We start from the raw sequence: 26431 nt of genomic DNA, 5'->3' as shown, positions 1-26431 counted from the left end.
GCCCCGTGGCGCAGCGTGGGGGAGCCTCTTTGGCGAGCTGGAGAGGAACATTTGTTCCCAATTAGGGCTGGTAAGGCTCCTTGCTGAGCAGGCACTTCGCCTTTCCCCCATTCCCGAGATTTCGGCCACAAAATCCCGAGCGCAGGATGTGAGCTCATGGCCACGAGGATCCACAAGGATCCAGTGGGGGGGCCCAGCGTCACCCCTACCCCTTGGGACATCTGTCCCCGTGTCTGTCCCTGTCCCCGTCCCTGTGTCTGTCCCCGTGTCCGTCCCGTATCCATCCCAGCCCCGTGCCACCACGCCGTGCGCCTCGCTGCCGAGCCCTTCCCCACCGCTGCTAATTATTTCCCAGGGCGACGGGTGATTAATTCTGCTCAGGAGCTGCGGCTTTCTGCAAACTCACCCGAGCAATTATCCGGCAGGCGCCGCGCCAGCCCCCCCGGGGTGGAGGATGCCGCACGCCGGAGAAAGTTTGGAGCGAGATCTGGTTAAAAAAAGCTCCGGTTTGGAGCTCGGCTCCCTAATGGGGGGGGGGGACCCCGATGCTGGCTGCACCCAGGGTCCCGAATGCAGCCCACCCCCATCCTGCTCCGCGGGGAGGATTTGGGGCTTGGCGAGCTTAAAGCACCCCCCCGGGAGCAATCTGTGAGCCATGGGCTGCAGGTGGGGAAACTGAGGCACGGCGTGTGCCGGGACCCCCCTGGACCCCCCCAGCTCCACACATGGAGCTGGCACAGGAGGGGGGCGCACAACAAAACCACAGCCACCAGGACCCCTACCCACAGCCCATTCCCCTATCCAGCTGAAAATGCCAAATATTAGGATAAACACCCCAAAAAATGAGGGGCTGTGGTGGGGAGGTTGGGGGGGGGGGTCAGTTTGGGGGGGCCCCTTGCATCCACAGGGTTAAACCTCGTGCCCGCCCGGCGCATCCGCCGCACGGGTCCCGTGCTGGCATTGCCAGGAGGGAGGGAAGGGGAGGGACGAGGCGCCTGCCAGCACGGTAACATATATTTATTTTTTTTTTAATTAGGGGAAGGAATAAAATATAAAAGGAGGAGGGAAAGAGGAGGGAAAAGAAGAGAGAAAAAAAAAAAAAAAAAAAAAAAGGAGCCGCGGCCACGGCCACACGCGCACACAGAGGGCTCCTCTCTTCTCCCCCCCCTGCACTTATGCCCGGTGCAGCTCGCTCCCAGCCCCGCTGCCAACCTGCTGCCCAGCTCTGCCCCCGAGAAGCCGCAGCTCAGCCCCGTGCCGGACCCCCGGACCCCCCCCCGAAAGCAGCGAGCAAGGTGGGAGCCGGGCAAAGGCGCTGGGGAGCCGAGCGGTGCGCCTGCCGTATTGCGCTAGGGAGAGCGAGGGGGGTTTGGAGAGCTCCCTTCACCTCTGCGCCAGGGGAGAGTGAGGGGGGTTTGGGGGGGCTGGGCTCGCTCCTCTCTCCGGGGGGGTGCAGGTTTTGGGGGTGAACCCCCCCTCCCCAAGTGGGGATGCTCCGGTCCCTGCTTTGTCCTTGGCAGCGTGCGTGCGCTCTGCAAGTTTCTCCGCGCGGCTCTGCAGGGCTCGGGGAGGGGTCCTGCGAGCAGAGATGGAGAAGAGGCTTTGGGGAGGGGGGGGGGGGCAGGGGTCTCGCAGCCCCCCGAGCGCCCCATTTTGGGGTCCCCTCCCCGTGGCAGAGCCTCCGCACAGGTCCTCGTGCCAAGGAGGCTGCGGTCAGGGCAGTGCCAGGGGGGGAAACTGAGGCACGGAGCTGGGCAGGGGCCCGGCTGCGTCTCCCCGGGGGCGCAGGGGGAAAAAGTTGCCCCCCGGGGGTGGCTGCAGCACCGCAGGGATTTCCTTTTTTTTTTCTTTTTTTTTCTTTTTTTTTCCTTTTTTTTTTTTCCAGGCTCTGCCGGTGTCCCGAAGGGGACAGGGGGGGCTGGGGGGAGAAGGGGAACATTTTGCAGCATTTTTTAAGGATTTTCCCCACCGGGCAGCCCCAGGGCGTGCGTGCAGAGCACCCAGGGCTATGGGGGGGGGGTTCCTGCAAGCCCCCTCCCCAGGCGGAGCAAACCCCGGGGTGAGGGCGCTGCCCTTGAGCATCCCCCAGTTGAGGGGGGGGCAGAGCTGCCCTTGCCCCCATCCCACCAAATTTTTGTTGCTCCCCGGCCAAAAAAAGCCCCAAAACCCAGAACCTGTTGCTTGTCCCCCCTGGGGGGCTTCTGCCCCCTCCGGGCAGGTCCTCGCCCACCCCCTGCACCACGGCGCGAGGGAGCTCAGGAGATTTTGGGGCTGTTCTGCAGGGACTGGGTTGAACTGGGCAAACTGGGAGCCTGGCTCCTTCCTCGGCGTGCCGCGATCTTCGAGGGAGCATCTCCAGGGAGGGTGCTGAGGGGCCGGGCGGCACCGCCGAAATCTGGGGCACCCCCCCCCCCCCGCTGCTCCTGCCCCATTTTGTGCCTCAGTTTCCCCACTGGAGCCCTGCAGCGGAGGGGGGGGGGGGCGCACAAAACCTCCACGTGCGTGGGTCCCTCGGGGGGGGGGCTGCCCTCCTCGGCTCCACCTCGGGAACCTCCCCAAGCCTCAGTGGCACGTCCCGACCCTACAACAAGGACCCCTTTTTCCCCACACAGACTTTTTTTTTTTGGGGGGGGGGGAGCGTCTCCGGCAGCCGGAGGGACCCCCCCTTTTCCTCCCCACCTGCTTCCTGCCTTTTGGGCTCTGCCAGCGGCCGCTGCCAAGAGGCTGCCGGGCGCTTCCCGCAGCACCCCCTGCGCCGAAAGCGACCCTAGTGCCCACCCCAAATGGGGGGGCTCGGCGCTTGGAGACCCCCGAGCAGCCGAGCAGGGCGCAGCGGGCGGCGCAGGGTGCGGGAGCGCTTTGCAGCAAGGGAATGGGACGGGGATGGGGGAAACTGGGCACGTGCCCGGGGCCATCGGGGTGCCCGCAGCCCGGTGCCGGTGGGGCCGTGGGGCCAGGCTGGAGCGGGGCCAGGCTCCGTCCGCGGCTGCTGACTCATTCTGCAGCTGAGCATCCCTGGAAAGCCGCTGCTCCACCGCGCTGCCTCGCTGCGGGCTGCCAGGGCACCTTGGGAGCCAGCACGTGCGGGGACAGAGCTGGGGACAAAGCCCCCCAAAAGGGGTGGTGGCAGGGAGGGGAAGGGGCTCGGCCGCGGGGTGCCCGCTCGCGGCGTCTCCGGCGCTTCGCTGCCTCCGAAAGCGGGGCTGGGCTCGGGGGGGAGAGGGATGGAAAGGTCGCTCCCGTCCCGAAGGAGGCTGCAGCTCCATTTTCCGCCCGCTTTCCCACGGAATTGGAGGGCGGCCGTGCGCACACGAGCGCCTCGTCGCCGTCCCCGTCCCCCGGCTGTCACCGCGGGGCCGGGATCTTGGAGGTGCCCGAGTCCCCCTCGCTGCCCGCCGAGCCTTTTGGCCACCGGCCCCTGGTGCTGCTCCCAGCCTTTTCCCTTCCTGATGTGTGGGCTAAAAAATTTTTTCCGTTTGTGGCAAAAAAAAAAAAAGAGAAAGATTCAAACCCCAAACCTCAGACGGTGACGCCTGAGAGTCTCCTGCCACCACGGGAACCCCGCGGGCAGGATGAGGCCAGGTTTAATCCCCCGGCCCCTCGGACCCTCGGTGTCCCAGCCGTAGGAGGGGAGCAGACGCCCGGTGTCCCCGGCTCGCTGCCTCCCCGCCGACTTTTTTATCCCTTGAATTTCCTCCCTGGGGCTTCGTGGGCTGCTCCGGCCGCCGCTCACGCCACCGCGGCGCCTTGGGAACGGGGAGAAAAGGAGCCGGTGACAAAAGCCTGCCTCGCTCCGCCGCCCTGGGGGACGGCGGCCAGCCCCCGTCCTGGAGCCCGGCCACCGTCCCCGGGCAGGGGGGATCGTCCCTCGCTCCGGAGCCGTGGGGCTGAATTCAAAATGATCCAGCCCCAGCCGAAAAAAGCCCCTGGCTTGGCTCTGGCAGGGCCAGCCAGGTTCTGGGGGAGGTCGTGATGGGGAGGGGGGGGTGCTAGGGGCTGGATGTGCATGGGGCAGGGTGTTAGGGGCTGGATGTTCATGGGGTATGGTTTTAGGGGCTATTTATGCACGGGGCATGGTGCTGGGCTGTCTGTCCTTGGTCCCCGTGCTGTATTCACACCCAATTCCCGACGCATCGGCCCCATGGGAACCCCGGGAGCCCGGTTTGTGGGCAGCGAGGCCATCCTCCCGGCAGCCTGGCTCTGGCAGCTGGCGACCTGGGCCAGAGCTCCCCGCGGCGGTGCCAAAATCCCCTTCGGTGGCTGCCAAAATCGATTCGGCACAAAGAGCTCGTAAATTACAAAACCGCTCCCAGGCTCAGGGGCGCTGCGCTCCCGTCCCGGTGCGGCACTGTTACGGGGAGCCGGGGAACCCCCCGAGCCCCGAGGTGGCTCTGCAGCAGGGTGTGAGGATAACGGGGCCGTGCCCCCCTCCAGCACCAGGCGCCACGCGGGGGCCTCTCCGCATCCTCTCCACACAGCTGCGAGGTGCCACGGGGTGGCCGGAGCCCCTCGGGGACGTCCCCAGCGTCCCCGGGGGCTGCTTCTCGGGGCTGGCGACGGCGGCGGGGCTCTCCTTTCAGAGCCGCTCCCCAGCCGGCGGGGGAGAGCCCTTTGTGCCAGGCAGCCTTGAGAGAGGCCCGGGACATAATGACTGCTTTGCTCGGCCCCGCTTTTCCCAGCCTGAGCGCGGGGAACCTCCGCCGTGAGCTGAATGGCAACGAGAAGCCCTCCTGCTCCGTCCCTCCCCCTCCGCCCCGCGCTTTTGTGCGCCCTCGGCATCCCCCCCCGGCAGCTCTCCGGCCAAAGCCCGCTCCCACACGTGCACAAGCGCATGTGCAAACACGCGTGTGCACCCACGGGCGGGCACGCACGCGTGCAGCGGGGCACGCAGACGTGTGGGCACGCCGAAAATCCCCCCTGGCACATGTGTGCACGCGCACTCGCTGCCCACGCCGGGGCTCGGCGGCTCGTTCCTTCATCCCTGCTCGACACCAGTTCTTAAAACCCTGCCTGAGGTTTCTAACGGCGGTGCCTCCGGCTCTGGCATCGCCTCCTGCCCGGCTGCGCTCAGATTTTCCGTGCCACCGGGGCCAGGCTGGGCTCTGCCGTCCCCAGAGGACCCGGGGGTCTGCGGGCCGAGGTCTCGCCCTCGCCCCCGTTGCCCCCCTCGCGCAGGGAAGGGCTGTTTTAATTCTCCTTCCCACTTTAAGCACCGCTGCTGGGTTTTGCCTCCCCCTCGCAGGGCACAGGATGGCCTCAGCCCTCCCGCTGCTGCTGCTGCTGCTCTGCGCCTTTACCCCCGCGGTGGTCCCGGAGGTGCTTGGCCCCGGAGATGGCACAGGTAACGGCGTCACCGCGCCTTGCGCTTACCCCTACCCCATAACCAGGCTCTGGGGGGGGTCTCCACGCGCCGACCCCTCTCACATCTCCTCTCCTCTCCCCTCCCAGATGACCTCAAGGCGCTGCAGGTCTCCATCCCTCGGCACCCTGCCCTGGACGCCGTGCTGGCGGGGGACGTCACCATCCCCTGCCTCATCACCTACCTCGGGCCCCTGCCCACCGCCGGCACGGCCGGGCGCAGGGCGGTGCTGGGCGCCCCCCGGGTCAAGTGGACCTTCATCTCCGAGGGCAGGGAGGTGGAGATCTTGGTAGCCCGGGGGGACAGGGTGAAGGTGAGCGAGGACTATCGGCTCCGCGCCTCCCTGCCCATCTTCCACCAGCGGTACACCAATGCCTCGCTGCTGCTCACCGAGCTGCGCCCCAACGACTCGGGGATTTACCGCTGCGACGTGCAGCACGGCATCGAGGACGGCCACGACATCCTCGACCTCAGAGTCAAAGGTACCCGGAGGAGAAGCGAGGGTTTTTTGGGGGGGCTGGGGGCACAGACATCCACACCTCGGCTCCCATTTCGCGCGTGGGTGCACCCAGGCGGGTGGGGGGCTGCTGCGAAGCCCCTTGCCCACCCCGTGCCTCCCTCCTGCCCCCAGGGGTTGTGTTTCACTACCGCGAGGGCTCCATGCGCTACGCCTACACCTTCGCCCAGGCGCAGGAGGCTTGTGCCAGGATCGGTGCCCGCATCGCCACCCCCGAGCAGCTGTACGCTGCCTACCTGGGCGGCTACGAGCAGTGCGATGCCGGCTGGATCGCCGACCAGACCGTCAGGTGGGCACCCCCGGCACACGTTTGGCACCCCCAGCACACGTTTGGCACCCCCGGCACACATTTGGCACCTCCTGGGGCCCCCCTGTGCCCCTCTTTCCATCGCCAGCCCCCTTTCTCCTCTCGTGCCCCAGGTACCCCATCCACACGCCCCGCGAGGCTTGCTACGGGGACATGAACGGCTTCCCCGGGGTGAGGAACTACGGGGTGGTGGACCCGGAGGACATGTACGACGTCTACTGCTACGCCGAGGACCTGCCAGGTGCCCACCAACCCTGCGCCCTTCCCCTCCCTGCGGCCCCGCACTAACCCGGCCCCGTAACCCCCCCATCCCACAACCCGACGGGCACCAGCGCACGGGGCCAAGAACTGGCAGAAATTTCCCCAAGCTGTAGGCACTGCTCGTGTCTCCGAAGCCTCTCCGAGACTTTGGGCGCTCCGGTGTGCGCGGGAGCTGGGTGCTGCCGTGCCGCTCCCCACGCGGGAGCATTTCTGGGGTGGTTTTGCCTCACTCAGCTCCCTGGGCTCTCCCTGGTGGCTTGCGGGTCCTCTGAGAAATGTGCCACATGCGTCTTGCTCCGTGCAGGGCAAGGATTTGCTCCTCTGCGGTCCTTTTTAGAGGTGACTTTAGCAAAGCTTTGATGCTTCGTGTGGCCAGGGGACCTCTGGTGACCTGGGGCCGCATCCCCGCTGTGGAGCTGCTCGTGTGTGCCAGGTGGAAGCAGCGGCCCCCGTGTCGGTCACATTTTGGTTTTGGGAAGCTTTGGGTCCGCAGCAGGCTTCAGAAAAGCGCAGGCAGCTCGGGAAATCAGAGCAGGACGCTCAGCAAGGACAGACCGTGCCCCCCGCACCCAGCCCTGAGCGGCGTGGCAGCCCCAGCCGCGTTCCCGAGCCCCTCTCCTGACGCCCGCCTCCTTCCTCTCTTGGCAGGGGAGATCTTTTTGGAGACGGCCCCAGACAAGTTCACGCTGGAGGAGGCGGAGGAGCGTTGCCGGGCGCGGGGCGCGGCGTTGGCGAGCCCGGGGCAGCTCTACGCCGCCTGGAGCGCGGGGCTGGACGCCTGCAGCCCCGGCTGGCTGGCCGACGGCAGCGTCCGCTACCCCATCGTCACCCCCCGGGAGCGCTGCGGCGGGGCGCTGCCCGGCGTCAAAACCATCTTCCTCTTCCGCAACCAGACGGGGTTCCCCGATGCCCAGAGCAGATACGATGCGTACTGCTTCCGAGGTAACCGGGGCACCCCCGGGGCGCAGGGCAGGGGTTCGGACAGGGCTGTGGGGTGCAGCCTCGCATGGGGGTCCCCCCGTGCGCTCGCCGTGCCGCCGGGTCGCGATGGAGCAGGGCTGTCGGTGCCGCCTCGGTGGTGCATGAGGAGCCGGGACAGGGGTGCCCTGCATGAGCTCGGTTAGGGAGGGATAACCCGCATGGTCTCAGCGCTGCATGCATCGTGATGGAGGACGGGCGCTCTGCATGATCCTAATAGTCTATCGGGACATGGTGGGGCTGGTCTGAACGCTGCATGCTGCTATATCGCAATAGAGCAGGGACGTCCCCATGGTGCCGTCCTTCTGCGCGAGCTCAGGGTCAGCTCTGGGGGGCAGAGGCTCTCCCAGATCGGTGCCACCAGCCCCAGCCTTGGGGTGAGGGGGCTGCGTGGGCACAGTTTGGCCCCATAAGGCTGCTGGGGGCATTTTGGGGCTCCCTGTGGGCTGTGGGGTGCAGCCTGCCTGGGCTCACACGTCGTGGCTGTGGGTAGGGAATGAAACCCATGGGTAGCAGCCGTGGGCTCAGCCGGGGTGCCGAGGGCACCCTGCGCACCAGGGGACGTCTGCGGTGCCCCAGGAGGGGACGAGCGAGGACAGGGACAGCAGGCAGAGGGACAAAGCCACCCTCCTGCTGAACCTTCCCCATCCCACCTCCCCGAGGGTCCCCTCAGGGCCATGGGGGCTCGCAGGATGGGGACTTCTCCTGGATCAAGCGGCCGCCGCGTGCCTCTGTGCCTCAGTTTCCCCCTCTCCCAGCGGGAATCCCGTTGCCTCCGAGGGCAGGGGTAGGCAGGATGGAGCCGTCCCACAGCGCCGCGCCGCCGTCCCCGTAACCCACTAACTCCTGGGAGCTGCCAGCTCGGTCAGGGCTGATCACGGGGGGCCTGATCCTGCCCTTTGCGGAGGGGCTCGAGGAGCAGCGGGTCCCCCCGAGCGGGTGCCAGGTTGTCCCCAGCCGCCGCGGGGCCAGGACAGGGCAGTAATACCCCGCTTTCTTTCTGCCCACAGAAGGGACAAACTCTATCCCTGAGGCCGCAGGAAAATACGGAGCCGGAGAGCCCGAGGGCCTCCAGGAGATTGTTACAGTGGCAGAAAAGCTGGAGGAGCTGCAGCTGCCCAAAGCGCAAGTGGAGATTGAGTCGCGAGGGGCTATTTACGCCGTCCCTTTCTTTAAGGACGCGGCTGACGCTGAGCTGGAAAAGCCGAGCCTGGCCCCCGAAGATGCTCCAGGGCCGGGGGCCCGGCACCCCCCGCTAGCTACCTCCGTGTCCTCGGCTCGAGGACGTCACCCAGCCTCCGCCGCCCCTTTCCCCACGGCCCCGGCCGTCCCCGAGGCAGGCATCCCGCTTAGCTGCGGTGCAAAAGCGGGGAGCCCGTCCCCCGCAGACGAGGAAGGGGCGACAGGGACGGGTGGAAAGTGCGCAGAGGCTGGGCGAGAGCCGTCCCGCACGGGTAGGTGGAGCGGCCGCCGCGGCGCTCAGGGTTTGGGAGCCGAGAGGAGCCGCAGGGATGCAGGCGTGGAGCTCGCCCGAGGTGCCCGGGGGTGGCCGAGCCGCCTCTGCCCCCTCAGGGTGCGCCCAGGGCCGGGCTGGCTCGGCGCAGCGGTGCCAGGCGACGTCTCCGGCGCGCACGTCGCCGGCTCGGGGATGTCGTGGCCGAGGCAGCGCCGTGCGTTGGGCAGGGTCGGCACCGGCCGGTGCTTTAGCCACGCCAAGAGCCCGAGGAGGGAAAGGAGGTGGCGAGGGGCTGAGCAGCACCCTGCTGTGCTGCAGCACGAGGTGGCTGAGCCGGAGCATGGCACCGGTTCGCAGGGGGAAGCATCCCGTGGCCCCGGGGCTGTTTCTGCCTCCCTGAGCATCTTCGTGCCGCGTCTCCCTCCCAGATCCCCGAAGCACCGGGTGCGGGCGCAGGCGTCTCACCCCAATTCTTCTTTGCGCTTTGCAGGGGAAGAGGGAGCAGCCGTGGGCTCTGCACTGGGTGGGGACCCCAGGAACACCGCAGCAGAGAGCCCGGAGGGACGGCGAGACCCCAGCCAGCCCACGGAGCCGGACACGGCAGGAGCTGAGGGACCCTCCGATGCCCTGTCCCCAGCGGTGGCCTCAGCAGGTGACACAGAGCCACCCGATGAACAGCCCCAGCCCCCCGCGGCCCCCTCGAGCCTCCCCAGCCGCCCGCGGGAAGCCGTGGGGCGCCCGGCCCACACCAGGAGCCCCGGGCCACCCGGGCACGGGGACAGCGGGGTGACACCTCCGACCCGTGCCACTTCTGCCACCTCGACAGACAGCCACGGGACGCACGGCCGCGGGTCCGGCCCTGCCACGGGGGGTGCCGAGGACGCCGAGCTGTCCGGAGACGTGGCCGAAAGCCCCCGGGGGGCGTCCCCGCTGCCCCCCTCGCAGCTGCAGGAGGACGGCGAGGAGCAGTCGGGGGCCCTGTGGCTCCCCTCGCCCGCGGCCCCAGGGGACGGGGGCACGGTCCCCGCGGTGGAGGCGACGGTGGTCACCCCAAGGCACGCCGAGGTGCCCGGTGGCAGCGACGCACCGGCCACGGGACACGAGGCTGTGCCGCAAACCCCGGGCACTGCCCACGGGACCCCCGCTGCGTCTTCAGAAGAAGAGGAGGAGAAGGAAAAGGAAGAGGAGGAGGAAGAGGAGGAGGAGGAGGAAGAGCGACCCGTGCCCTCTGTCGCAACCGTGGAGGGTTTCCTTCCAGCCGTTCCCGGAGAACCAGGTGGGACCCTCGGGGATGGCCTCACCTCTCCCCGTGCTGGTGTCCCCGGGGTGTCTCCAGCAGGGACCCCCTTTGGGGACCCGGCCCCCAGCACGGACGCCCCCCTGCCCGCCCTCCCCACCGAGCGTGCCAGCCTCGGGGCGGGGGCGAGCTCGGCCGGGGACCCCCGGCACCGCGCTGCCCTCGCGCTGGGGGCAGCGCTGCTGGCTGCGCGCTGGCACTAGGCAACAGCAACGCCTTTCCTTCACGCTGTGCTTCCCTCTGTCCGTCCGTCCGTCCGTCCGTCTGTCTCTTTCCTCTCTCTTTCTCTCTCTCTCCTCCTCTCTTCGGCTGGGTAAGGGAAGGTTAAAGGTCCGGAGAAGCGCATATTTGTCAAACAAATTGGTCTGAGCTCCGCATGCACTTAATTCTCTTCTACTTCTGTGAAGTGTTTTAATGACTGTTTCCATGAAAAAAAAAAAAAGATATATATATATCAAAAGAAGGCCCCGAACCCTCCTCTGACTAACAGTGGTACTAATAAAGGGAATTAATTAAAAGCTTTCTAGAACACGCACCTCGGCTAGCTCTTCCCTTCGTCCTCGCGCCTGCTGCCTCGCTCGCGTTCCCCACTGACGAACTAATCCCCCCGGCCCTGCGCCCCCCAGCCCTGGATGAGGGCTTTTGGGGGCTGAGCATGATCTGAGCCGGGGGCTTCCCGTCCCCTATGCCCTGGGGGGGGGGACGACACCCACGTCCTCGTGCCAGGGAGCACCCCCAAGGTGCACGCGGCCAAGCGCCCCAAAGCGCTGCAGGGTTTTAGGGGGTTGTGGGGTGCACGGGGGCAGTCCCGAGCCCCCTGGGGGCTGAGGTGGGACCCCCACGCTGCGGGAGGATGCTGGATGCATGAGCTGTGACCTCAACCCAAATCCCTCCAGCCCCCAACCCCGGGATGCTCCCAGCTCCGCGATCAGGCGCTGCCCCATGTCCCAAGCGGGGTCCCTTTTTGTGCCCCCCCCCGGACGATGCTCTGCAGTGGGTGCCCGGGTCCTGCTGGACCCCCGCACCTTGCAGGACGGCTGCGTTTGTCCTGGCAAGGAGAGATGCCCTCAGAGAGATCCGGACGTGCCCGAGCCCTAAATAGCTCGTCCCTCGCCCCGCTGCGCTCCGCTGGAGCTGATCCGCGCGTCCCCGGCGCCGCGGGGCTGGCACGGAGGGGACGGTGGCAGCCGCCGAGGCGCTGGGGGGGTGTCAAGGACTTTCGCTCCCCGCTCCGCTGGAGCCCTTAATCATGCTCTTGAACCGGGGACGGGTTAATGACCGCGTGCCTTAATGACCGGAACGAGCTGGTGCCAGCCAGGGAAGGGCTTTGGGGGCTGGCGCCGGCACCGGGCGAGTTCTCAGCCCCGGCCAGGCTGAAGGTGAGAGCTGCGGGGCTGGGGGGCAGGCACGAGGCTCGCCTCGCCCCCAGGCTGAGGACGTGCGGCCAGGACGAGCTCAAGGGCTTGTCCTTTTAATGTCCCCTCCAAAAGAGCCATCGCGGCGCCACTCCAACACAAGCTGTCCCCAGCCCAGGGCTTGGCACGGCGACGAGCCCCCGGCGCGAGGGGTGCGCCCAACTCCCGGCTTTGTGCGCCCGGGGGACACCAAATCCCCAAAACCCAGCCAGATACAAGTCCTCCGGGCACACCACCGTGCCCCAGACTTTGTGCACGGGGTGGCCAAATCCCGCACCCCCTCGCCCGAAACCCCGGCGCTGAGCGGGGCCGCCCGTGCCTTGCAGGTGGCTGCGTCCCCAACCCCTGCCTCAACGGAGGGACCTGCACCGAGGACGGCGCCCACCTCGCCTGCCTCTGCCTGCCCGGCTACGGAGGGAGCAGCTGCGAGAGACGTGAGTCCCACGGGGCCAGCACTGTGCCGACCCTAAAGCAGCCCCGGAGGCGTAAATGTAGGGATTTGGGGTATTTTTTGGGGTTGCTCGCGGGCTGGGCTCCGCGGTGCTGACCCTGTCCTCTCTCCCCGCTTGGCCCCCGCCGTGGTTCAGCGCTGAGGAGGTGCAGCCCCGGCTGGGACAGCTTCCAGGGAGCCTGCTACAAGCACTTCTCCACCCGGAGGAGCTGGGAGGATGCGGAGACGCAGTGCAGGCACTACGGGGGGCACCTGGCCACCATCCTGACCCCCGAGGAGCAGGACTTCATCAACGGTACGTGGGGACGGCCCAGACCCTACAGACCCCGGGAGCCAACGGGGGCACACCGGGACCCTCGCCCCGCTGGGTTTAGGGTCGGAAAGCTAAGCCAAAAAGGGGCCCCTTGCTCCACTGGGTTATGGGGCCAGGGGACAGCAGGGACAGAGGGACAGGAGGACAGAGGGACAGGGGACAGCAGGGACAGAGGGAACCAGGGCTCACTGCCGGGGACACCAAAGCCACCAGGGACAGGAGGGGACACCAGGGCTCTGCTGCCCTCTCCCGGCGACCCCTCCCCACTTCCCAGCCTCGCCCAAGCCCCCCCCCAAAAACAGCCTCCAGCCCTTGAGCCCTGTTCGGGGGTGCTGGGGGCCGGCTGTGCCCCCCAAGCCCCCCCCGTGCCCCCAGACCAGTACCGGGAGTACCAATGGATCGGCTTGAACGACCGCACCATCGAGGGGGATTTCCAGTGGTCTGACGGGAGCCCCTTGGTAAGTCAGGCTGCCAGCCTTCCCTGCACCCCCCCAAAAAATGAGGAGCCCCCCCGGGGGCAACTCCTCATCCTTCTCCATCCCTTGGGACCGATCCTTTGGGGTGAGTCAGCGCCGGGCTTTGAAGCCGTTGCCAAAACCGCGGCGGCGCCGAGTGTCGCGCGACGCCTCGGGCACAGCAGCCCCCGGGTGTCTGGGACCCGGGGCTGGCAGCACGGGGATGGGGCCCCGTGTCACCCCAAAAAAAAGCTGTCCCCAGCCCCCAGCCCTTCCTGTCCCCCCCCCCATGTTTCAGCTCTACGAGAACTGGCACCCCGGGCAGCCCGACAGCTACTTTCTCTCCGGGGAGAACTGCGTGGTCATCGTGTGGCACGACGGGGGGCAGTGGAGCGACGTCCCCTGCAACTACCACCTCTCCTACACCTGCAAAATGGGGCTGGGTAAGCCCTGCCCCCCCCCTTACCCCCCTCTCCCCCATCCCCGACCCCAAAACGGGGAGAGGAGAGGGGCTGGGGGCACCCTCCCCTTGCTTGGGGTTTACGCTGGAAACCTTGGGGGTGGCATCAAGGGGAGGGGTCCGCCTGGCACAGGGGTGCCCACAATTGCCCCCCACCTTGCCCGCAGTGCAGTGCGGGCCCCCCCCCGCCGTGGGCAATGCCCACGCCTTCGGCAAAGCCAAGCCACGCTACGAGGTCGGCTCCACCGCCCGCTACCAGTGCCGCCGCGGCTTCGCCCCGCGCCGCTCGCCCCTCATCCGCTGCCGCGAGGACGGGACCTGGGAGCAGCCCCAGCTCTCCTGCCGCCCTGGTGAGCACCGGGGGGGGGTCCCCGACCCCCTCCCCCTGCATCGTACCCCAGCATCTCTCCCTTCATCTGTTTTTTTTGTTTTTTTTTGTTTTTTCTCCTTCATCCAGGGTTGGCGCAGCACCCCAGAGACTGAGGGGGTCCCCGAAGCAGGAGGCTCCCCGGGGGATGGGGACGGCACCGGGATGGCAGCGGGGGCACCGGTGGGGCGAGGAGCCTGCCCCGTGGGTGCCCGCCCTCTGCTTGTTTTATATCTGTACAAAGAAACCCCCATAACTAAAGATCCCCCAAAAAGGAGCCGGCAGCCACCCGCCTGGCGTCTCACCTCGCACGAGGGCTGGTGGGGTCCTGGAGGGACCACAGAGCCAAAATCGGGTTGGGGGGGAGGAATCCTGGGGTGGGGGTCACAGCTTGGAGGTGGCAGCATCATCTCCAGCCTCTTGGAGCACCTTTGCCCCGTGGGTCCTCACCCTATAACAGTGGGATGGGGACACCGAGGCGGTGCCCTGGACACGGCCACACTGCTGGGGGGGGTGCGCATCGCCCAAACCCCCCTGGGTGCTGCTGTGGGATTAAAGCAGATAAACGGGGCAGACGAGAGGCAGAGGCAGGGGTACCCGGCCCGAAAATTGGGAATGTGGGGTGCACGATAGTGCTGCTGGCACCGCGGTGTCCCCACAGCCACGGAAATGGGGAGGCGCAGCCCAAAACATCCCCAAATCCCGGTGGCCGCGGGGAGCTGGCAGGGTTTGGGTTGGGAAGCTGCTGCTGGCAGACGTGCAGGAGGAAGGGGGCACCTTGTAGGGCTGGACCCCCCCGGGTCTCCCCACGCCGCTATCTCCAGTGCCAGTGCTTTTTAGAGCTGTCCCCGGCGGCGTCACCAACCCCAAAACCCCCCCAGAGCGGTGCCAGGGACACCGATAACACCAGGACACCCCAAGGGGGGGGTCCCTATAAACTGGGACTGCTGGAAACAAGAAGTCCTTGGCAGATCCCCATGGCTGAGAGCCCGGGAGGTGCCGGGGGCAGAGGGCAGGTGAGGGCACGGCTTCGGCGTGCAGCTTTACCGTCGCTTTATTAATTAAGAAAGCGAAACTCCATTAGTCACGCTCGTTAATGCCCAGCTCTCCAGCGCGCCTGCACCGGCCACTGTCCTCGCGACTGCGGGGAGCAAAAATGGGGAGAGAAACACACCGGGGGTGGGGGGATCGGGGGGTTTTGGAGCCCCCCTTCCTGGGCTGGCAATGGGACTGGCTTTTTTGGCGAGCCCCCAGCGCCCAGCGAGCCCCGGAGCAGCTGGGATGGGGGCAGCAGCTCCACCAGAGGATGCAGGAGCCCCCCAAAATCACCCCCACCGCTTCCCCGGAGGACGCACAAACCACCCACCCCCACCCGGAGACCCCCGGCCCCCACCTGGAGCCCCCCACCTGGGTGCCGTCCCCCCCGCTTCTCAGCCCACCTCTCCTACGCCCCCGCGAAGCAGTAGGTGCCGTAGGTCCTCTGCTCCTTGCTGGGGAAGCCGAAACTCCTCACGCCGGGCTCGGGAACCCCCCCGCAGCGCTGCCGGGGGGCGGTGATGGGGTACCTGACGCTGCCGTCCGCCAGCCACCCCCCGTCGCAGCGATCCAGCCCCGAAAATTTCCAAGCGGCGTAGAGCTGCCCCACTTTGGCCACGGTGGCCCCGTGGTTTCGGCACGCCTGCCCGGCCTCCTTGAAGCTCAGGTGGCCCCGGATGAAGTAGACCTCACCTGGGGGGGGGACACGTGGGGACACGGAGGGTGAGCGGAACCCCACGAGGGTCCCCCCGGTGGGCTCCGGGGATGGGGACGGGGGATGTCGGAGGCAACCTTGCAGCGCCGAGGTGAAGCAGAAGGCGTCGAAGCGATCCCGCTGCTTGTCCCTGGCCCCGTAGGTGCGGACGCCGGGCAGGAGGAGGCGGCCCCCGCACGGCTCGCGGGAGTTGATGATGGGGTAGTGCACCGTGCCGTCGAGGACCCAGCCTGCGTTGCACCAGTCCAAGCCCTCCGTCCAGGCTGTGGGGCGAGCCGAGGGGGGGCAAATTAACAAATTGACTAATTGACAAATTGACAAATTGAGGGACGGGGCCGCGCTGCGCCCAAGGACCTCAGCATCACCATGCAGCTCTCCCCTCCTCCGTGGTCCAGCAGGGCGTGTTTTGGGGGCAGGAAGGGTTTTTTTTTGGGGTCCCCCCCTCCCACAGCAGCAGGGCGGTACCTTTGTAGAGCTGCTGGTAGGTGGCCAGGCGGGCGTCCTGCTGCTCGCACGCGCGCTTGGCCTCGTGGTAGTTGAACTTGTAGCGCCCGTTGCTGGGCTGGTAGGGGAAGACGACGCCTGGGGAGGGGGGACAGGGATGGAGAGGGACGGAGATGTTCTCTCCAAAAGGGTTTTGGCTCATTGCCCCCGAGAACCTGGTGCTGAGGAGCAAGGGGCGTTGCAAAGGGGGGCACCCACAGCCTCCTCTCCCCCCCGGGACCCTCTCCCCACCCCAGGAAGGCAGCCGAGGCTCACCCTCGAGGTGCAGCGTGAGCGAGACGCTCTCGTCCTCCAGCCCGTTGACCAGCTGGCAGCGGTAGCGCCCCTCGTCCTCCAAGGCCACGTCGGTGATGGTGAGCGAGGCGTCGTAGCGGTGGCTGTGCCGCAGGCGCACCCGGGGGCTGAGGGGCCCGTAGTTCTTGTGGGACAGCCCGTTGGTGATGATGATGACGCTCTCCCCGTAGTTGGCCGGCTCCACCTTGCTCCACTTCACCCGGTAGTTGCGGGGCAGGGCGCGCAGGACGCAGGGCAGGGTGGCGGTGGCACCGCGCTGAGTGTGCACCGCGCCGTGCAGGGGCTCCAGCAGGTACTGTAGGCGTGGGGCGGCTGCGGGGCGCCGGGCACCAGCTCAGGACACCTCCACGACGCCCCCAAAATCTCCCCACCGCCCTCATCGGCACCTCCAGCTGCTTTCCAGCCTGGCTCAGCGTAGCTCAGCCCCCCCGGTGCCGTCCCCAAGCAGCAGCGCCCTGCGCCCCCCGTCCCCGTCCCTGTCCCCATTCCGTACCCGGGCTCCCCGTGGGTCGCTGGAAGGTGCTGGAGGTCGGGGACGCTGCCAGGAGCCAGAGGGAGCTGAGCAGGAGAAGCCGGAGCATCTTTGGAGCTGGGGGCAGGAGGGTGCCCGGGGGGAGCGTTGGGCTCAGGGACGTGCAGCGGGACGGCCCCCGGCCTCGCTGGGGACCAGGGGACGCGGTGGGGACATCCGCAGCCATCGGCTCAACGCTTGCCCTGCCAAGGGGACAACTCCACATGGGATGAGCCCAGCACTGAGCCGGGCAGGATCGGACCCCCCCAGCACCACCCCACCTCTTACCGTCCCCAGGGGAGCCGCCGTGCCCATCCACCCCCTCCAGCGCCCAGCGCCCACGTCCCGGCTCCGTCACCGCCGCCCCGACGTGGCACCGGTGGCACCGAGGGCTCCGGGAAGCTCAAACCTGCGCCGTGCTGCTGGGACGAGGGGACCCAGGGGTGCAAGGGGTGGCCTGGGGTGCTCCCAGCTGGCCCCTGCCCTCCCCGTGGTGTCCCTGTCACCGTCACCGTCCGTGTGCTGGCAGCGTCCCGGCAGCCCCGCGGCACCGCGGCCCCTCGGTGCCTGCTCCCATGGCCGTGCCCTCGCTCCCTGCCCCGTCCCCGTCTCTTCCTGCTTTCTCCTCTCTTATTTTTTTCTCTTTTTTTTCCCCCAAAACACCTCCCCGAGGAACGCACGGGGAGGAGGAAGCACAATTTCCCATTGTGAGCATCTTTCTCTTTATTGTTCTGCTGGGCAAAAACACAGCGCTCCCGGCTAACAAGCGTGCTTTTATTCGCAGGCCACAGAGCCGGGGAATTCAGGGGAAAATGTCAGCGCCACGCAGGGCTCCGCAGCCCCTGCTGCGGGCAGAGACCCCCCCTGGGCACCAGTCCCCCTTGGGGACGCTGCTCCCTGCCTCACGGATTAAATTCCTGCCCCCCCACAGCGAGTTCCCAGCTCTCCGATGCCATCCTGCGGGGCTCCTGTGGTTGGGGTCCCCCCTGCCACCCCAAAAGCCACCCGAGAGGCTCCCCTGCTGTCACCTTGGGGCCGGGAACAAAGCAGGGGGGCACAATGGGGCTGTGTGCTGGGCCCCCCCTTTATCAGCACCCCCAGCCCTGGGTCCAGCTCCAGGGGGGGACGAAGCTCGTGGCAAACGAAGGGCGAGACAAGTGGCCGTCTGTCCCCGGAGGACACAGCGCTCCCGGCCTCATATGGCACAAAAAACAACCCTCCTGGGGGGGTCAGCACCATGTGCCCCCTCCCTGGCTCGCTGTAACCCCCTCGGAGCTGCCTGCACGAGCAGCCCCCCACGTCTCCCCCCTGCAGCTCAAACCATTCGGTGATTTTTACGAGCCAGAGGGGGACGGAAAAGCGCAAAGAAAGGAAAAATCAACGGGGTCAGCCCGGCACGCTCCTCTCTGTGCTGCTGCGGGCTCTGTGCTGTGTGCGTGGCTGCCAAAACAGACCCTAAATCCCCCCCTAAAAGCGCCTGGCTGAGGTTTGGGGCCGGCTGCTGCTTCCTGGAGCCGCGGCACCACGAAGGGGCTGTGCCGGTGCTCGCGGTGTCCCAGCAGCAGCGCCCAGCGGCCCCGCCACAACCACAACCCCAGCCCTGGGTCCTGCCCCGTGCGGGGACCCCAACCCAGCTCCGGGTCCCCAAAGTCCCAGCCTGGCAGGGCCGGGAGCCACCGCAGCCGTTTCCCAAAGGCGAGGCGCTCGTTGGGCTCCTTTCTTTCTCTTCCTCTTCCTTTTCGGGGTTTGCGCTCCGGGCGCACAACAAACACGTCCCGGCGGCAGCAGCCAACGGAAAGCCGAGCGGAGGAGAGCAAAGCAAACAAACCCCTCGCCTTCCAGCTGGCCCGGCAGGGAGGGGACCCCCCCCGAGGGGACCCCCTCCCCTTTTCCTTCCCCCTTTTCCTTTGCCAACAGCAGCCTCCGGCCCCTCTCCTCGCCCTTGTTTGCCTCGATCCTTCCGGGGTGCGGGCAGGAGCCGGCGGCCCCACAGGAGGGGTTTGCAGGGAGCCGCCCGCCCGATTTGGGGTTTGTTGCCCCCCCCCCCCCCGGTATGGCTGAGGGTGCTGCTGCCCCTTCGAGGCTCCGTCTGGCCGGGCTGTGCTTCTTCCTCCAGCTCCTCACCATCATCCTCTTCGCCGCCTTTGTCCGGTACGGCCCCGAGAGCGACCCCGGCCTCTGCTCCCCGCAGTCCAACTGCAGCCGGAGAGACCCCGAGCCCGGGTCGGGGTACCCCCGTGAGTACGCCGTCCCCGAGGGGTGCAGAACCTCTTGGTGCTGCTGGATGCTCTGAACCGCACCCTAAAAGGGAGCAGGGGGCACGTGGGGCTCCCCGGGGTGCTGTGTGCTCCCCAAGGGGGGCTGGTGGCTGGGAGGCGCGCGTGCTGACCCCGGCACAAGTCCCCAGGTGGGGAAGCCCTCAGCAGGGATGGCTGGTGGGGGACCCACATCTTGGTGGCCCCAATCGTGCCCCCAATCCCCTGATGGGAAGCCCAGGAGCTGCTCCCAGCGCTTGGGGGGCTGCAAAACCACCCGCAGGGCTCGCAGCACCGAGGGAACCGCCCCAAGCCCCCGCCATGGGGTTTTCATCTTTGCAGGGGCTGATCCTGACCGTACCCCTCAACCATCACGGAGGGGGGGCTCAGCACCCTGCGTAGCCCCTTTGGGGCAGCAGCGGGGCCAGGCGGGTGATTCAAACTCACCCGGGCCCAGCCCTTTGCCCCGGCCCCATAGCAGCTGGCCGGTTTGCCCAGTTCCACCGCGTAACCGCACCCGGTGCTGAGTCACCGGTCCCTGCGGGGCAGGCACGGCACCGAGCCCCAAAAGGACGCATCCCCCAAGGGAGACCCGGGTCCCCCCTGCTGGGTTTTGCTGCCAGTTGTGGGGTGACATCCCTGGGTGTTTGCGTTTCGGGTCCCCTCGTCCCCCCTGATGTCTCCAGGGGCAGCAGGGGGGTCCCCAGCTGTGGCCGGTGACCTCTCCTCTGGTCACCTTTGCGCCCGTGTCACCCGCCCCAGGAAGCTTCCAGGTTGTGGGGCACCCCACGTGGGGTTTAGGCTGCTGTCTGCGTGGGGCTGACGCACGTGGGGTGAGCTGGAAGGGACACGTCGGGCAGGGACAGGCGTTCACCCACGGTCCCCTCCGGAAACCTCCAAGGGCGGTGACACATCCACCGTGGGCGCTGGGACACATGGGTGGGGAAGGCTGAAGGCTCCAGCACCCCAAAACCTGTTTGAACCCCAAAAGGTGGCCGAGCAGGCTGGGCGAGCACCGCTACCGCCCACGGAGAGGACCCCGCGCCTGCCCCCACGTGCCCCAAATCCCCCCTCGTGCCTCTCCCCGCCAGGTTTCCGCGATGCCCACCTCCAGGCTCTCCTCGGTTTCGGGTTCCTGCTGGCCTTCCTCGGCCGCTACGGGCCGGGCAGCGTGGCCACCAGCCTGCTGGTGGTGGCCTTCGCCCTGCAGTGGGCTCTCCTGGCCCAGGGGCTTTTCTACTTCTCCCCAAAGGGCAAGATTTACGTGGGCGCACAGAGGTAAGGCGGGGACAGGTGCCGCCACGGGACGGTGCCGATGCCGGCTCCATCCCTTGCACGCTGGCTCCCTCCTCTGTAAAACTCACCGCTGTGCTCCGGAGGATGGGGAGGCCAAGAGGGACCGGGTTTGGGAGCCGTCAGCTGGGTTTTAGGGGGCACCGGGGGGGCCCTGACTGCCTCGAGCCACCCCGTCCCCTTGGCACCAACAGCCTTGGCTCAGCCTGCAGGAGCAGCGGGATGCAGGGTGTGGGATTGGGATGTAGGGGTTGGGATGCAGGGTCTGGGATGTAAGGGTCAGGATGAAGGATTTGGGATATACAGGTTGGGATGCAGGATTTCAGATATAGAGGTCAGGACGCAGGGTTTGGGATGTAGAGGTCAAGACACAGGATTTGGGATGTAGGGGTCAGGATGCAGGATTTGGGATGTAGGTATGCAGGATTTGGGATGTAAGGGTCAGGATGAAGGATTTGGGATATACAGGTTGGGATGCAGGATTTGGGATGCAGGAGTCAGGACGCAGGGTTTGGGATGTAGTCAGGATGAAGAATTTGGGATGTAGGAGTTGGGATGCAGGGTTTGGGATGTAAGTGTCAGGATGCAGGATTTGGGATATAGGGTTTGGGACACAGGATTTGGGATGCAGGGGTCGGGACGTAGGGTTTGGGATGTAGGGGTTGGGATGCAGGATTTGGGATGTAGGGGTTGGGACAAAGGATTTGGGATGCAGGATTTGGGATGTAGGGTCAGGACACCAGGTTTGGGATGCAGGGGTTGGGACACAGGATTTGGGATTCAGGGTTTGGGATGCAGGATTCGGGCTCACCTCCAGCCCTTCCTGTGGTGCCCACACTCACAGCCAGCAGCCCCAAATCCATCCCCACACCTTTCCCTCTCCTTCCCAGCATGGTCAGCGCCGACTTCTGCACCGCCGCCGTCCTCATCTCATCCGGAGCCGTTCTGGGCAGGGTAAACCCCATCCAGCTGCTGCTGATGACCCTGCTGGAGGTTCCCCTCTTCGCCTGCAACGAATTCATCCTGCTCAGCCTCCTGGGGGTGAGTGGCCCCCCCAAAATCAGGCTGGCCACGGGCCTCCTGCCTCCCCCGTCGGGACCCATCCCCACCCGTGTCTCCTGCACCCACCAGATCAGCGACAGCGGGGGCTCCCTGACCGTCCACGCCTTCGGAGCTTATTTCGGCCTGATGGTTTCGCGAGCCCTGCGCCAGCCCCGTGTGGATGAGCGGGGGGAGCAGCAGGACGCGGGGTGCCAGCCCGATGCCTTCGCCGTGCTCGGTACGGAGCTCCAGCCCGACGGCACCGGGGGCACGGGGACGGTGCTGGGAGCACGGGGCAGCCTGAGGCCACCAAATCCCCGAGGATAGGGAGCCTCCACCTCCCTAGGGACGGGGGAAAAAGCTTTTCCTCCTGCCCAGCGTGACCCTCCTGCACTGCCAAATGGGGACCTCGGTCCCGTTTTGCGTCCGGAGGGAGCGGCCTCGGTGCCAAAACCTTCCTGGCCCCCTTCCCCGCAGGGACCCTCTACCTCTGGATATTTTGGCCCAGTTTTGCTTCGGCCACCACGGCGCAGGACGGCGCCGAGCCCTGGGCAGTGCTGAACATTTACTTCTCGATGGCAGCGAGCACCCTGGCCACCTTCGTCCTCTCGCCCATCCTCTACGAGGAGGGCACGCTGCAGGCGGTAGGTCCTGTCCCCTCCCACGGGGCACATAAAGGGGCAAGGGGATGCTGTTGGCTCCCTCGGCTTCGTGAAGACCCAGCTTGAGCCCTGAAGCAGCCCAAATCCCGGCCCAAAGGTGACGTTCTCCACGGGAGCAGTGCCCTGACCGTGTCCTCCACCAGGCCCAGCTCCAGGACGCCGCCCTGGTCGGCGCGGCGGTGATGGGGATGGCCGGGGAGATGCTGCTCACCCCTTTCGGGGCCCTGGTGGCGGGGTTTTTGGCCAGCCACCTCTCCCTGCTGGGCTCCAGGTTCCTCTCGGTGAGTCCCCCCCGTGACACCAAGGACGTGGGGACGTGGGGGACCCCCTCTGGGTGCGCTGGGGGGGCTGCATCGTCTCCAAAACGAGCAGCAGCGCAGCCTCCCTGGGCGAGCGTCCCCCCTCACCCCCTCTCCGTGCTCCCCCCCCAGCCCATCCTGAGCTCCAGGCTGAAAATCCAGGACACGTGCGGGGTCCACAACGTCCACGGGCTGCCGGGGGTCCTGGGCACCTTGGTGGGGACGCTGCTGGCGGGGCTGGCCACCGCCGACGCTTACGGCGGCAGGTGAGAAGACCCTAAATTTAGGGTGGGTGGGGAGGGAACTGCCCCACGACCCCCGAGCTGGGGGCTTCTCCGGCCACGAGCAGAGCCCCCCCTGCACCTTCTCTACCCTCAGGATGGAGAACGTGTTCCCGCTGGTGGCCCAGGGCAGCCGCACGGCCAGCAGCCAGGCGTGGTGGCAGCTCTGCGCCCTGCCCCTCACCCTAATCCTGGCCTCCCTCGGGGGCAGCCTCACGGGTGAGTTTCTCCTGCGGGAACCCCTTCCCCGGGACCCCCCCCACGCGTGTCCGCGGCCGTGCGCACCCCCGGTAGCCGCTAGGTGGCAGGGGAAGCCCGGGGAGCGCAAGGAGACCCCCGCGCTCAGTGCGCCCCCGCCCGGCTCCGGCCGTCCCCAGGAACCCTCCTGAGAATCAGGGCGCTGAGATCGACCCCAAAGAGCCCGGAGATGGAAAACAAGGTCCTGAGAGAGGTAAAGAATGGGGTTATTGGGGGGGGTAACAGTGGGTTTGGGGGCGTGGGGGACCCGTCCTGGGGGTTTACTGGGGGGATCTTGGGGGTTTATTGGGGTGGGGACCCTCTCTGGGGGTTTACTGGGGGGGACCCTGTTGGTTTATTGGGATGGGGACCTTTCCTTGGGGTTTCCTGGAGGGATGCTGGGGGTTTATTGGGATGGGGACCCTCCCTGGGGGCTTATTAGGAGGGATCCTGGGGGTTTATTGGGGTGGGACCCTCCCTGAGGGTTTACTGGGGGGGACACCCTGGGGGCTTATTGGCATTGGGACCTTCCTGTGGGGACCCTGTAGGTTTATTGGTGTGGGGACCCTCTATGGGGGTTTATTGGGGTGGGGACCCTCCATGGGGGGTTATTGGGGTGGGGACCCTCCCTGTTGGTTTATCTGGGGGCACCCTAGGGGTTTATTGGCATGGGAACCCTCTGTGTGGGTTTATTGGGGTGGGGACCCTCCCTGTTCCCAAGGTGGGAGGCAGCTCCGTTAAAGCCCCCCCCAAATCCACATCCACGTCTCCACATCACTGCAGGTGCCCGAGGACGGACTCAACCCTGAGGCGAGCGACGAGGAGCTGGGTGGCAGCACCCTCGCCTGACGGCCCCGAGGCCACGCTGAGGTCCTGCAGCACCGGGCTCGACGCCTCCAGCAGCAACACCGGCACCGGGCGGCCCCAAATCCGTCCCTATGGGACCAGCACCCGGTCCCTATGGCTGGGGAGCAGCGGGGTGCGTGGCGAGGAGATGCTGCAGCATTTTTGGGGGTGAAGGCACGGCTCAGCTTGCTCCGGGGATGCGACGTGGAGCCAGACCTTGCTCAGCGTGAGAGGTGTCGCTCCCGTGCCTCAGTTTCCCCACCCGCTGCTCTCTGAGACGTGGGGGAGAGAGGAGAGCCACGGGGGGGGGGCTTTTTTTTAGGGGAAGGGGTGTGCCTAGGGGAAAGGCAAGCAGCAGAGACTTTTTTATGGACGCTTTGGAACGCCACAATTAAAATACTTTTCCTTTCGTAACTTCAGGCTTTCCCCATAAATTCACGCATCGGTTTTGCTGGCGGATTTGCCTTCGGGTTTCTTTCCTGGGAGGAAAGCAAGGCCCCCACGCACCCCCCCATACCCCATACGGTGATGCTGTGGGGACCCTGTGGGTTTTGTGCCTCGCTCTGATCCTCGCCCACAGGGGGAATCCTCCAGAGCTTCGCCACCAGAGGGTGCGACGGGCCTGGAGAGCCCAGGGTGACACCAGGGTCCCCAGCACCGAGGTGGCCCCTGAGTCCCCCTTCCCACCCCACACCTCCCACAGGGACTGTGGCCGAGCAGAAGCCCCCCAAACCAGGAAAATGCCCCCCCTTGGAGACAGGGATGCTCCTATGGCCATCCGGGGATTCTTGGGGGGGCCGTGGTGGCCGTGCCGGGGTCCCCCGCAGGAGGGTGCCTGGGGGGGCCTCGTCCTGCCGGCAGCTTCCAGGCGCTTTCACACCTCTGGTGCCAGAATCTGGCACTCGCCAGGTGCTGGGGGGGCAGCTCCATCCCACCCAGGGATGGCACCCGGGTGGGGGGCAGCGGGAAGGAGGGGGGTGACACCGGTGGGAGACGGGGCTCTGCGCCCTGCTGCCCACCCGGCACGGCCCCGCATGGCACCGCTGTCTGTTAACTCCTGCTGCTCTCGGAGCACCCGAAAAGGTTGCATCAAAGGTGGAAGGAAAGGAATCATTTCACAGCAGGAGTTCCCAATTTTGGGTTCTGATGCGCATCAAACCCTGCCCCAAACTTCCCGAGGGTTTGGGGTCGTTCCTTACAGAGAACCCGGTGAAACTCCGTGGCAGTTCGGTGCTTTGGTGCCACCGAAATCCCACAAAAAAGCGCACGGCAATGGGGCACACGGCTCCATCCCCGCTGCCACCACGGCCACTGGGGGGCTTCTGTTGCCCCCGCTCCACACAGAGACCCCAGCCCCACTCTGCTCACCAGGGGGGACGCGTCCCATGGCCAGGACCCCCCCGGCACACATGGGGACATGGGATGGAGAAGCAGTAACGGGGCAGGGCTCCGGCCGGCAGCCCCCAGCCCCTTCCCACCCCCCCTTCCCACCCCCCCTGTCTTTCCCAGGCAGCCCCTTGCCCCTTTTTCATCCCCTCCCGGCACGTTTCAAAAGCAACCCACCGCGAGGGGAAGAAAAGCCCCTCCAGTGAGATCATTGCGAGACCCTCCGACGCAAGGGTCGGGCGCGAAGCCCACCTCCCTCCTCCTCCTCCTCCTCCTCCTCCCCTCGCCCACCCCGGCCCCTCCGAGGGCTGTTATGTTTGGTAATCGGATTAGGGAGCCCCGCACCCTCCCCACGGCCGGCTCGCGCGCCGCCGCGCTCCCCGCAGGATTGTTTAAGCCCCGGCGAGCGCGCCGAGAGCTCGCCCGCGCGGCGGCGAGGGTCGGGTGGGACGGCGAGAGCCTGAAAGGTTTCGTCAGCGAACAAATTGCTTCTCTGTAGGGGCCGTTTTCTTCCCAAGTCGAACATAATGATGGCAGTTTGGCGAACAGATGGCGCGGCTGAGCGGATAATCCCGGAGCCCCGCTTCTGCGGGGAGAGGCAACGCCGGCTCTGCCCGCGGCACCGGGGGCCCGGGACGGGCGGTGATGTTGGGGTGACGGTGACATCCCCGCGGGGAGCAGCCTCGGCTCCTCACCCTGATGTCTCTCCAGCCCCGAGACCCCTCGTGCCTCAGTTTCCCCGCCTGGCAGGGCACGCTGTGCTCCGTGACCCCTCGCAACCCGCAGCCCAGCCCAGGGGGATGCCCCACGGCCTGGGCACACAAAGAATGGGGCAAAAAAAGCTGATTTTGCTGTTTGCCATAGCCACGGGCTCATCTAACTCACATCACCCCCCCTGCTCCCAGCCCTGTCCCCCGGGAGCCCCGACTGCGCCAGCTGCCGAGAGCCCTGCCTGAATCACCTCTTTTTTTTTTTTTCTTTTTTCCCCCTTTTTTTTCTTTTTTTTTTGAGCTCAATCAGCTGCTCCGAGGGTGTTTCACACGGCGAGGCAATAACAACATCTCTCTGCTACAGCTGGGGAAACTAAGGCACACAAAAGGGGTGCCCACGAGTGCATTGGAATTAGGGGCAGGACAAAGCCCGGGCTCCCGACGTGTCCTTACACATCGGCGGCCCCCGCCGCCTCCCCCCCCCCAGGCCCAGCTGATGCCGTGTGCGGGTTGATCGAAAGCCAGCTAATCATCTTTCCCACCTTCCTGGGAGTGTGAATCGTTATCCGAGCGACACCTGTAAGGCTCCGTGTCAGACGGGGCTGGGGCACGCACCCGATAATGGGTGCCAGATGGGAGAGGGGAGGCTCCGGAGAGGAGCAGGGGCCCCCCGAACATCCCCGCTCCGAACAAAGAGCAGCGCCCGAGGGCTCCCCGCGGCCACGC

General features: G+C 66.7%; 3 protein-coding genes across 10 annotated transcripts; 2 read left to right on the top strand and 1 right to left on the bottom strand.

Annotated features, from left to right (window-relative positions):
• The first annotated feature begins 1159 nt into the window (after positions 1-1159).
• BCAN (brevican) lies at positions 1160-13913 on the top strand. Of its 3 annotated transcripts, XM_068662732.1 has the most exons (14): positions 1160-1295; positions 5243-5341; positions 5449-5841; positions 5991-6165; positions 6297-6424; positions 7093-7386; positions 8433-8876; positions 9369-10154; positions 11917-12024; positions 12178-12336; positions 12730-12812; positions 13108-13252; positions 13437-13619; positions 13727-13913. In XM_068662732.1, the coding sequence occupies exons 2-14, from the start codon at positions 5251-5253 to the stop codon at positions 13750-13752; spliced, it is 3015 nt and encodes a 1004-aa protein (XP_068518833.1). In that variant the 5' UTR covers positions 1160-1295; positions 5243-5250; the 3' UTR covers positions 13753-13913. The 3 variants fall into 3 exon arrangements, with proteins under 3 accessions (XP_068518833.1, XP_068518834.1, XP_068518835.1); XM_068662733.1 differs by lacking the exon at positions 7093-7386; XM_068662734.1 differs by lacking the exon at positions 8433-8876.
• Positions 13914-14672: 759 nt separating this feature from the next.
• HAPLN2 (hyaluronan and proteoglycan link protein 2) lies at positions 14673-18654 on the bottom strand. 4 transcript variants are annotated; one of them, XM_068662751.1, is made up of 6 exons: positions 18524-18654; positions 16678-16898; positions 16146-16496; positions 15852-15968; positions 15464-15649; positions 14673-15364 (listed from the first exon to the last, which is right to left on the bottom strand). In XM_068662751.1, the coding sequence occupies exons 2-6, from the start codon at positions 16880-16882 to the stop codon at positions 15081-15083; spliced, it is 1143 nt and encodes a 380-aa protein (XP_068518852.1). In that variant the 5' UTR covers positions 16883-16898; positions 18524-18654; the 3' UTR covers positions 14673-15080. The 4 variants fall into 4 exon arrangements, with proteins under 4 accessions (XP_068518852.1, XP_068518850.1, XP_068518851.1 ...); XM_068662749.1 differs by lacking the exon at positions 18524-18654 and adding an exon at positions 16984-18376; XM_068662750.1 differs by lacking the exon at positions 18524-18654 and adding an exon at positions 17105-18376.
• On the top strand, positions 18651-24023 carry RHBG (Rh family B glycoprotein). 3 transcript variants are annotated; one of them, XM_068662744.1, is made up of 10 exons: positions 18651-18932; positions 20042-20228; positions 21134-21284; positions 21375-21522; positions 21762-21928; positions 22090-22227; positions 22378-22511; positions 22624-22745; positions 22904-22977; positions 23547-24023. In XM_068662744.1, the coding sequence occupies exons 1-10, from the start codon at positions 18749-18751 to the stop codon at positions 23610-23612; spliced, it is 1371 nt and encodes a 456-aa protein (XP_068518845.1). In that variant the 5' UTR covers positions 18651-18748; the 3' UTR covers positions 23613-24023. The 3 variants fall into 3 exon arrangements, with proteins under 3 accessions (XP_068518845.1, XP_068518847.1, XP_068518846.1); XM_068662746.1 differs by lacking the exons at positions 18651-18932; positions 20042-20228 and adding an exon at positions 20243-20659 and having other exon boundaries at positions 21028-21284; XM_068662745.1 differs by lacking the exons at positions 18651-18932; positions 20042-20228 and adding an exon at positions 20243-20818 and having other exon boundaries at positions 20945-21284.
• The last annotated feature ends 2408 nt before the right edge of the window (positions 24024-26431 follow it).

Source organism: Anas acuta, chromosome 28, assembly GCF_963932015.1.
Source record: "Anas acuta chromosome 28, bAnaAcu1.1, whole genome shotgun sequence".
Classification (NCBI taxonomy): Eukaryota; Metazoa; Chordata; class Aves; order Anseriformes; family Anatidae; genus Anas; species Anas acuta.
This window is presented reverse-complemented; position numbering and strand designations above follow the sequence as displayed.

What these genes read in the sequence shown, in the direction of transcription:
- BCAN (XM_068662732.1), top strand. Translation starts at nt 5,251, where the DNA reads ATGGCCTCAGCCCTCCCGCTGCTGCTGCTGCTGCTCTGCGCCTTTACC. An exon ending in CTACGCCGAGGACCTGCCAG is followed by an intron (nt 6,425 to 7,092) that starts GTGCCCACCAAC and finishes CTCTCTTGGCAG; the next exon opens with GGGAGATCTTTTTGGAGACG. An exon ending in CGATGCGTACTGCTTCCGAG is followed by an intron (nt 7,387 to 8,432) that starts GTAACCGGGGCA and finishes TTCTGCCCACAG; the next exon opens with AAGGGACAAACTCTATCCCT.
- HAPLN2 (XM_068662748.1), bottom strand. Translation starts at nt 16,921, where the DNA reads ATGTGGAGTTGTCCCCTTGGCAGGGCAAGCGTTGAGCCGATGGCTGCG. An exon ending in GCGACCCACGGGGAGCCCGG is followed by an intron (nt 16,497 to 16,677) that starts GTACGGAATGGG and finishes GGCGCCCCGCAG; the next exon opens with CCGCCCCACGCCTACAGTAC. An exon ending in GCTCACGCTGCACCTCGAGG is followed by an intron (nt 15,969 to 16,145) that starts GTGAGCCTCGGC and finishes CCCCCTCCCCAG; the next exon opens with GCGTCGTCTTCCCCTACCAG.
- RHBG (XM_068662744.1), top strand. Translation starts at nt 18,749, where the DNA reads ATGGCTGAGGGTGCTGCTGCCCCTTCGAGGCTCCGTCTGGCCGGGCTG. An exon ending in ATTTACGTGGGCGCACAGAG is followed by an intron (nt 20,229 to 21,133) that starts GTAAGGCGGGGA and finishes TCTCCTTCCCAG; the next exon opens with CATGGTCAGCGCCGACTTCT. An exon ending in TGGGCTCCAGGTTCCTCTCG is followed by an intron (nt 22,228 to 22,377) that starts GTGAGTCCCCCC and finishes CTCCCCCCCCAG; the next exon opens with CCCATCCTGAGCTCCAGGCT.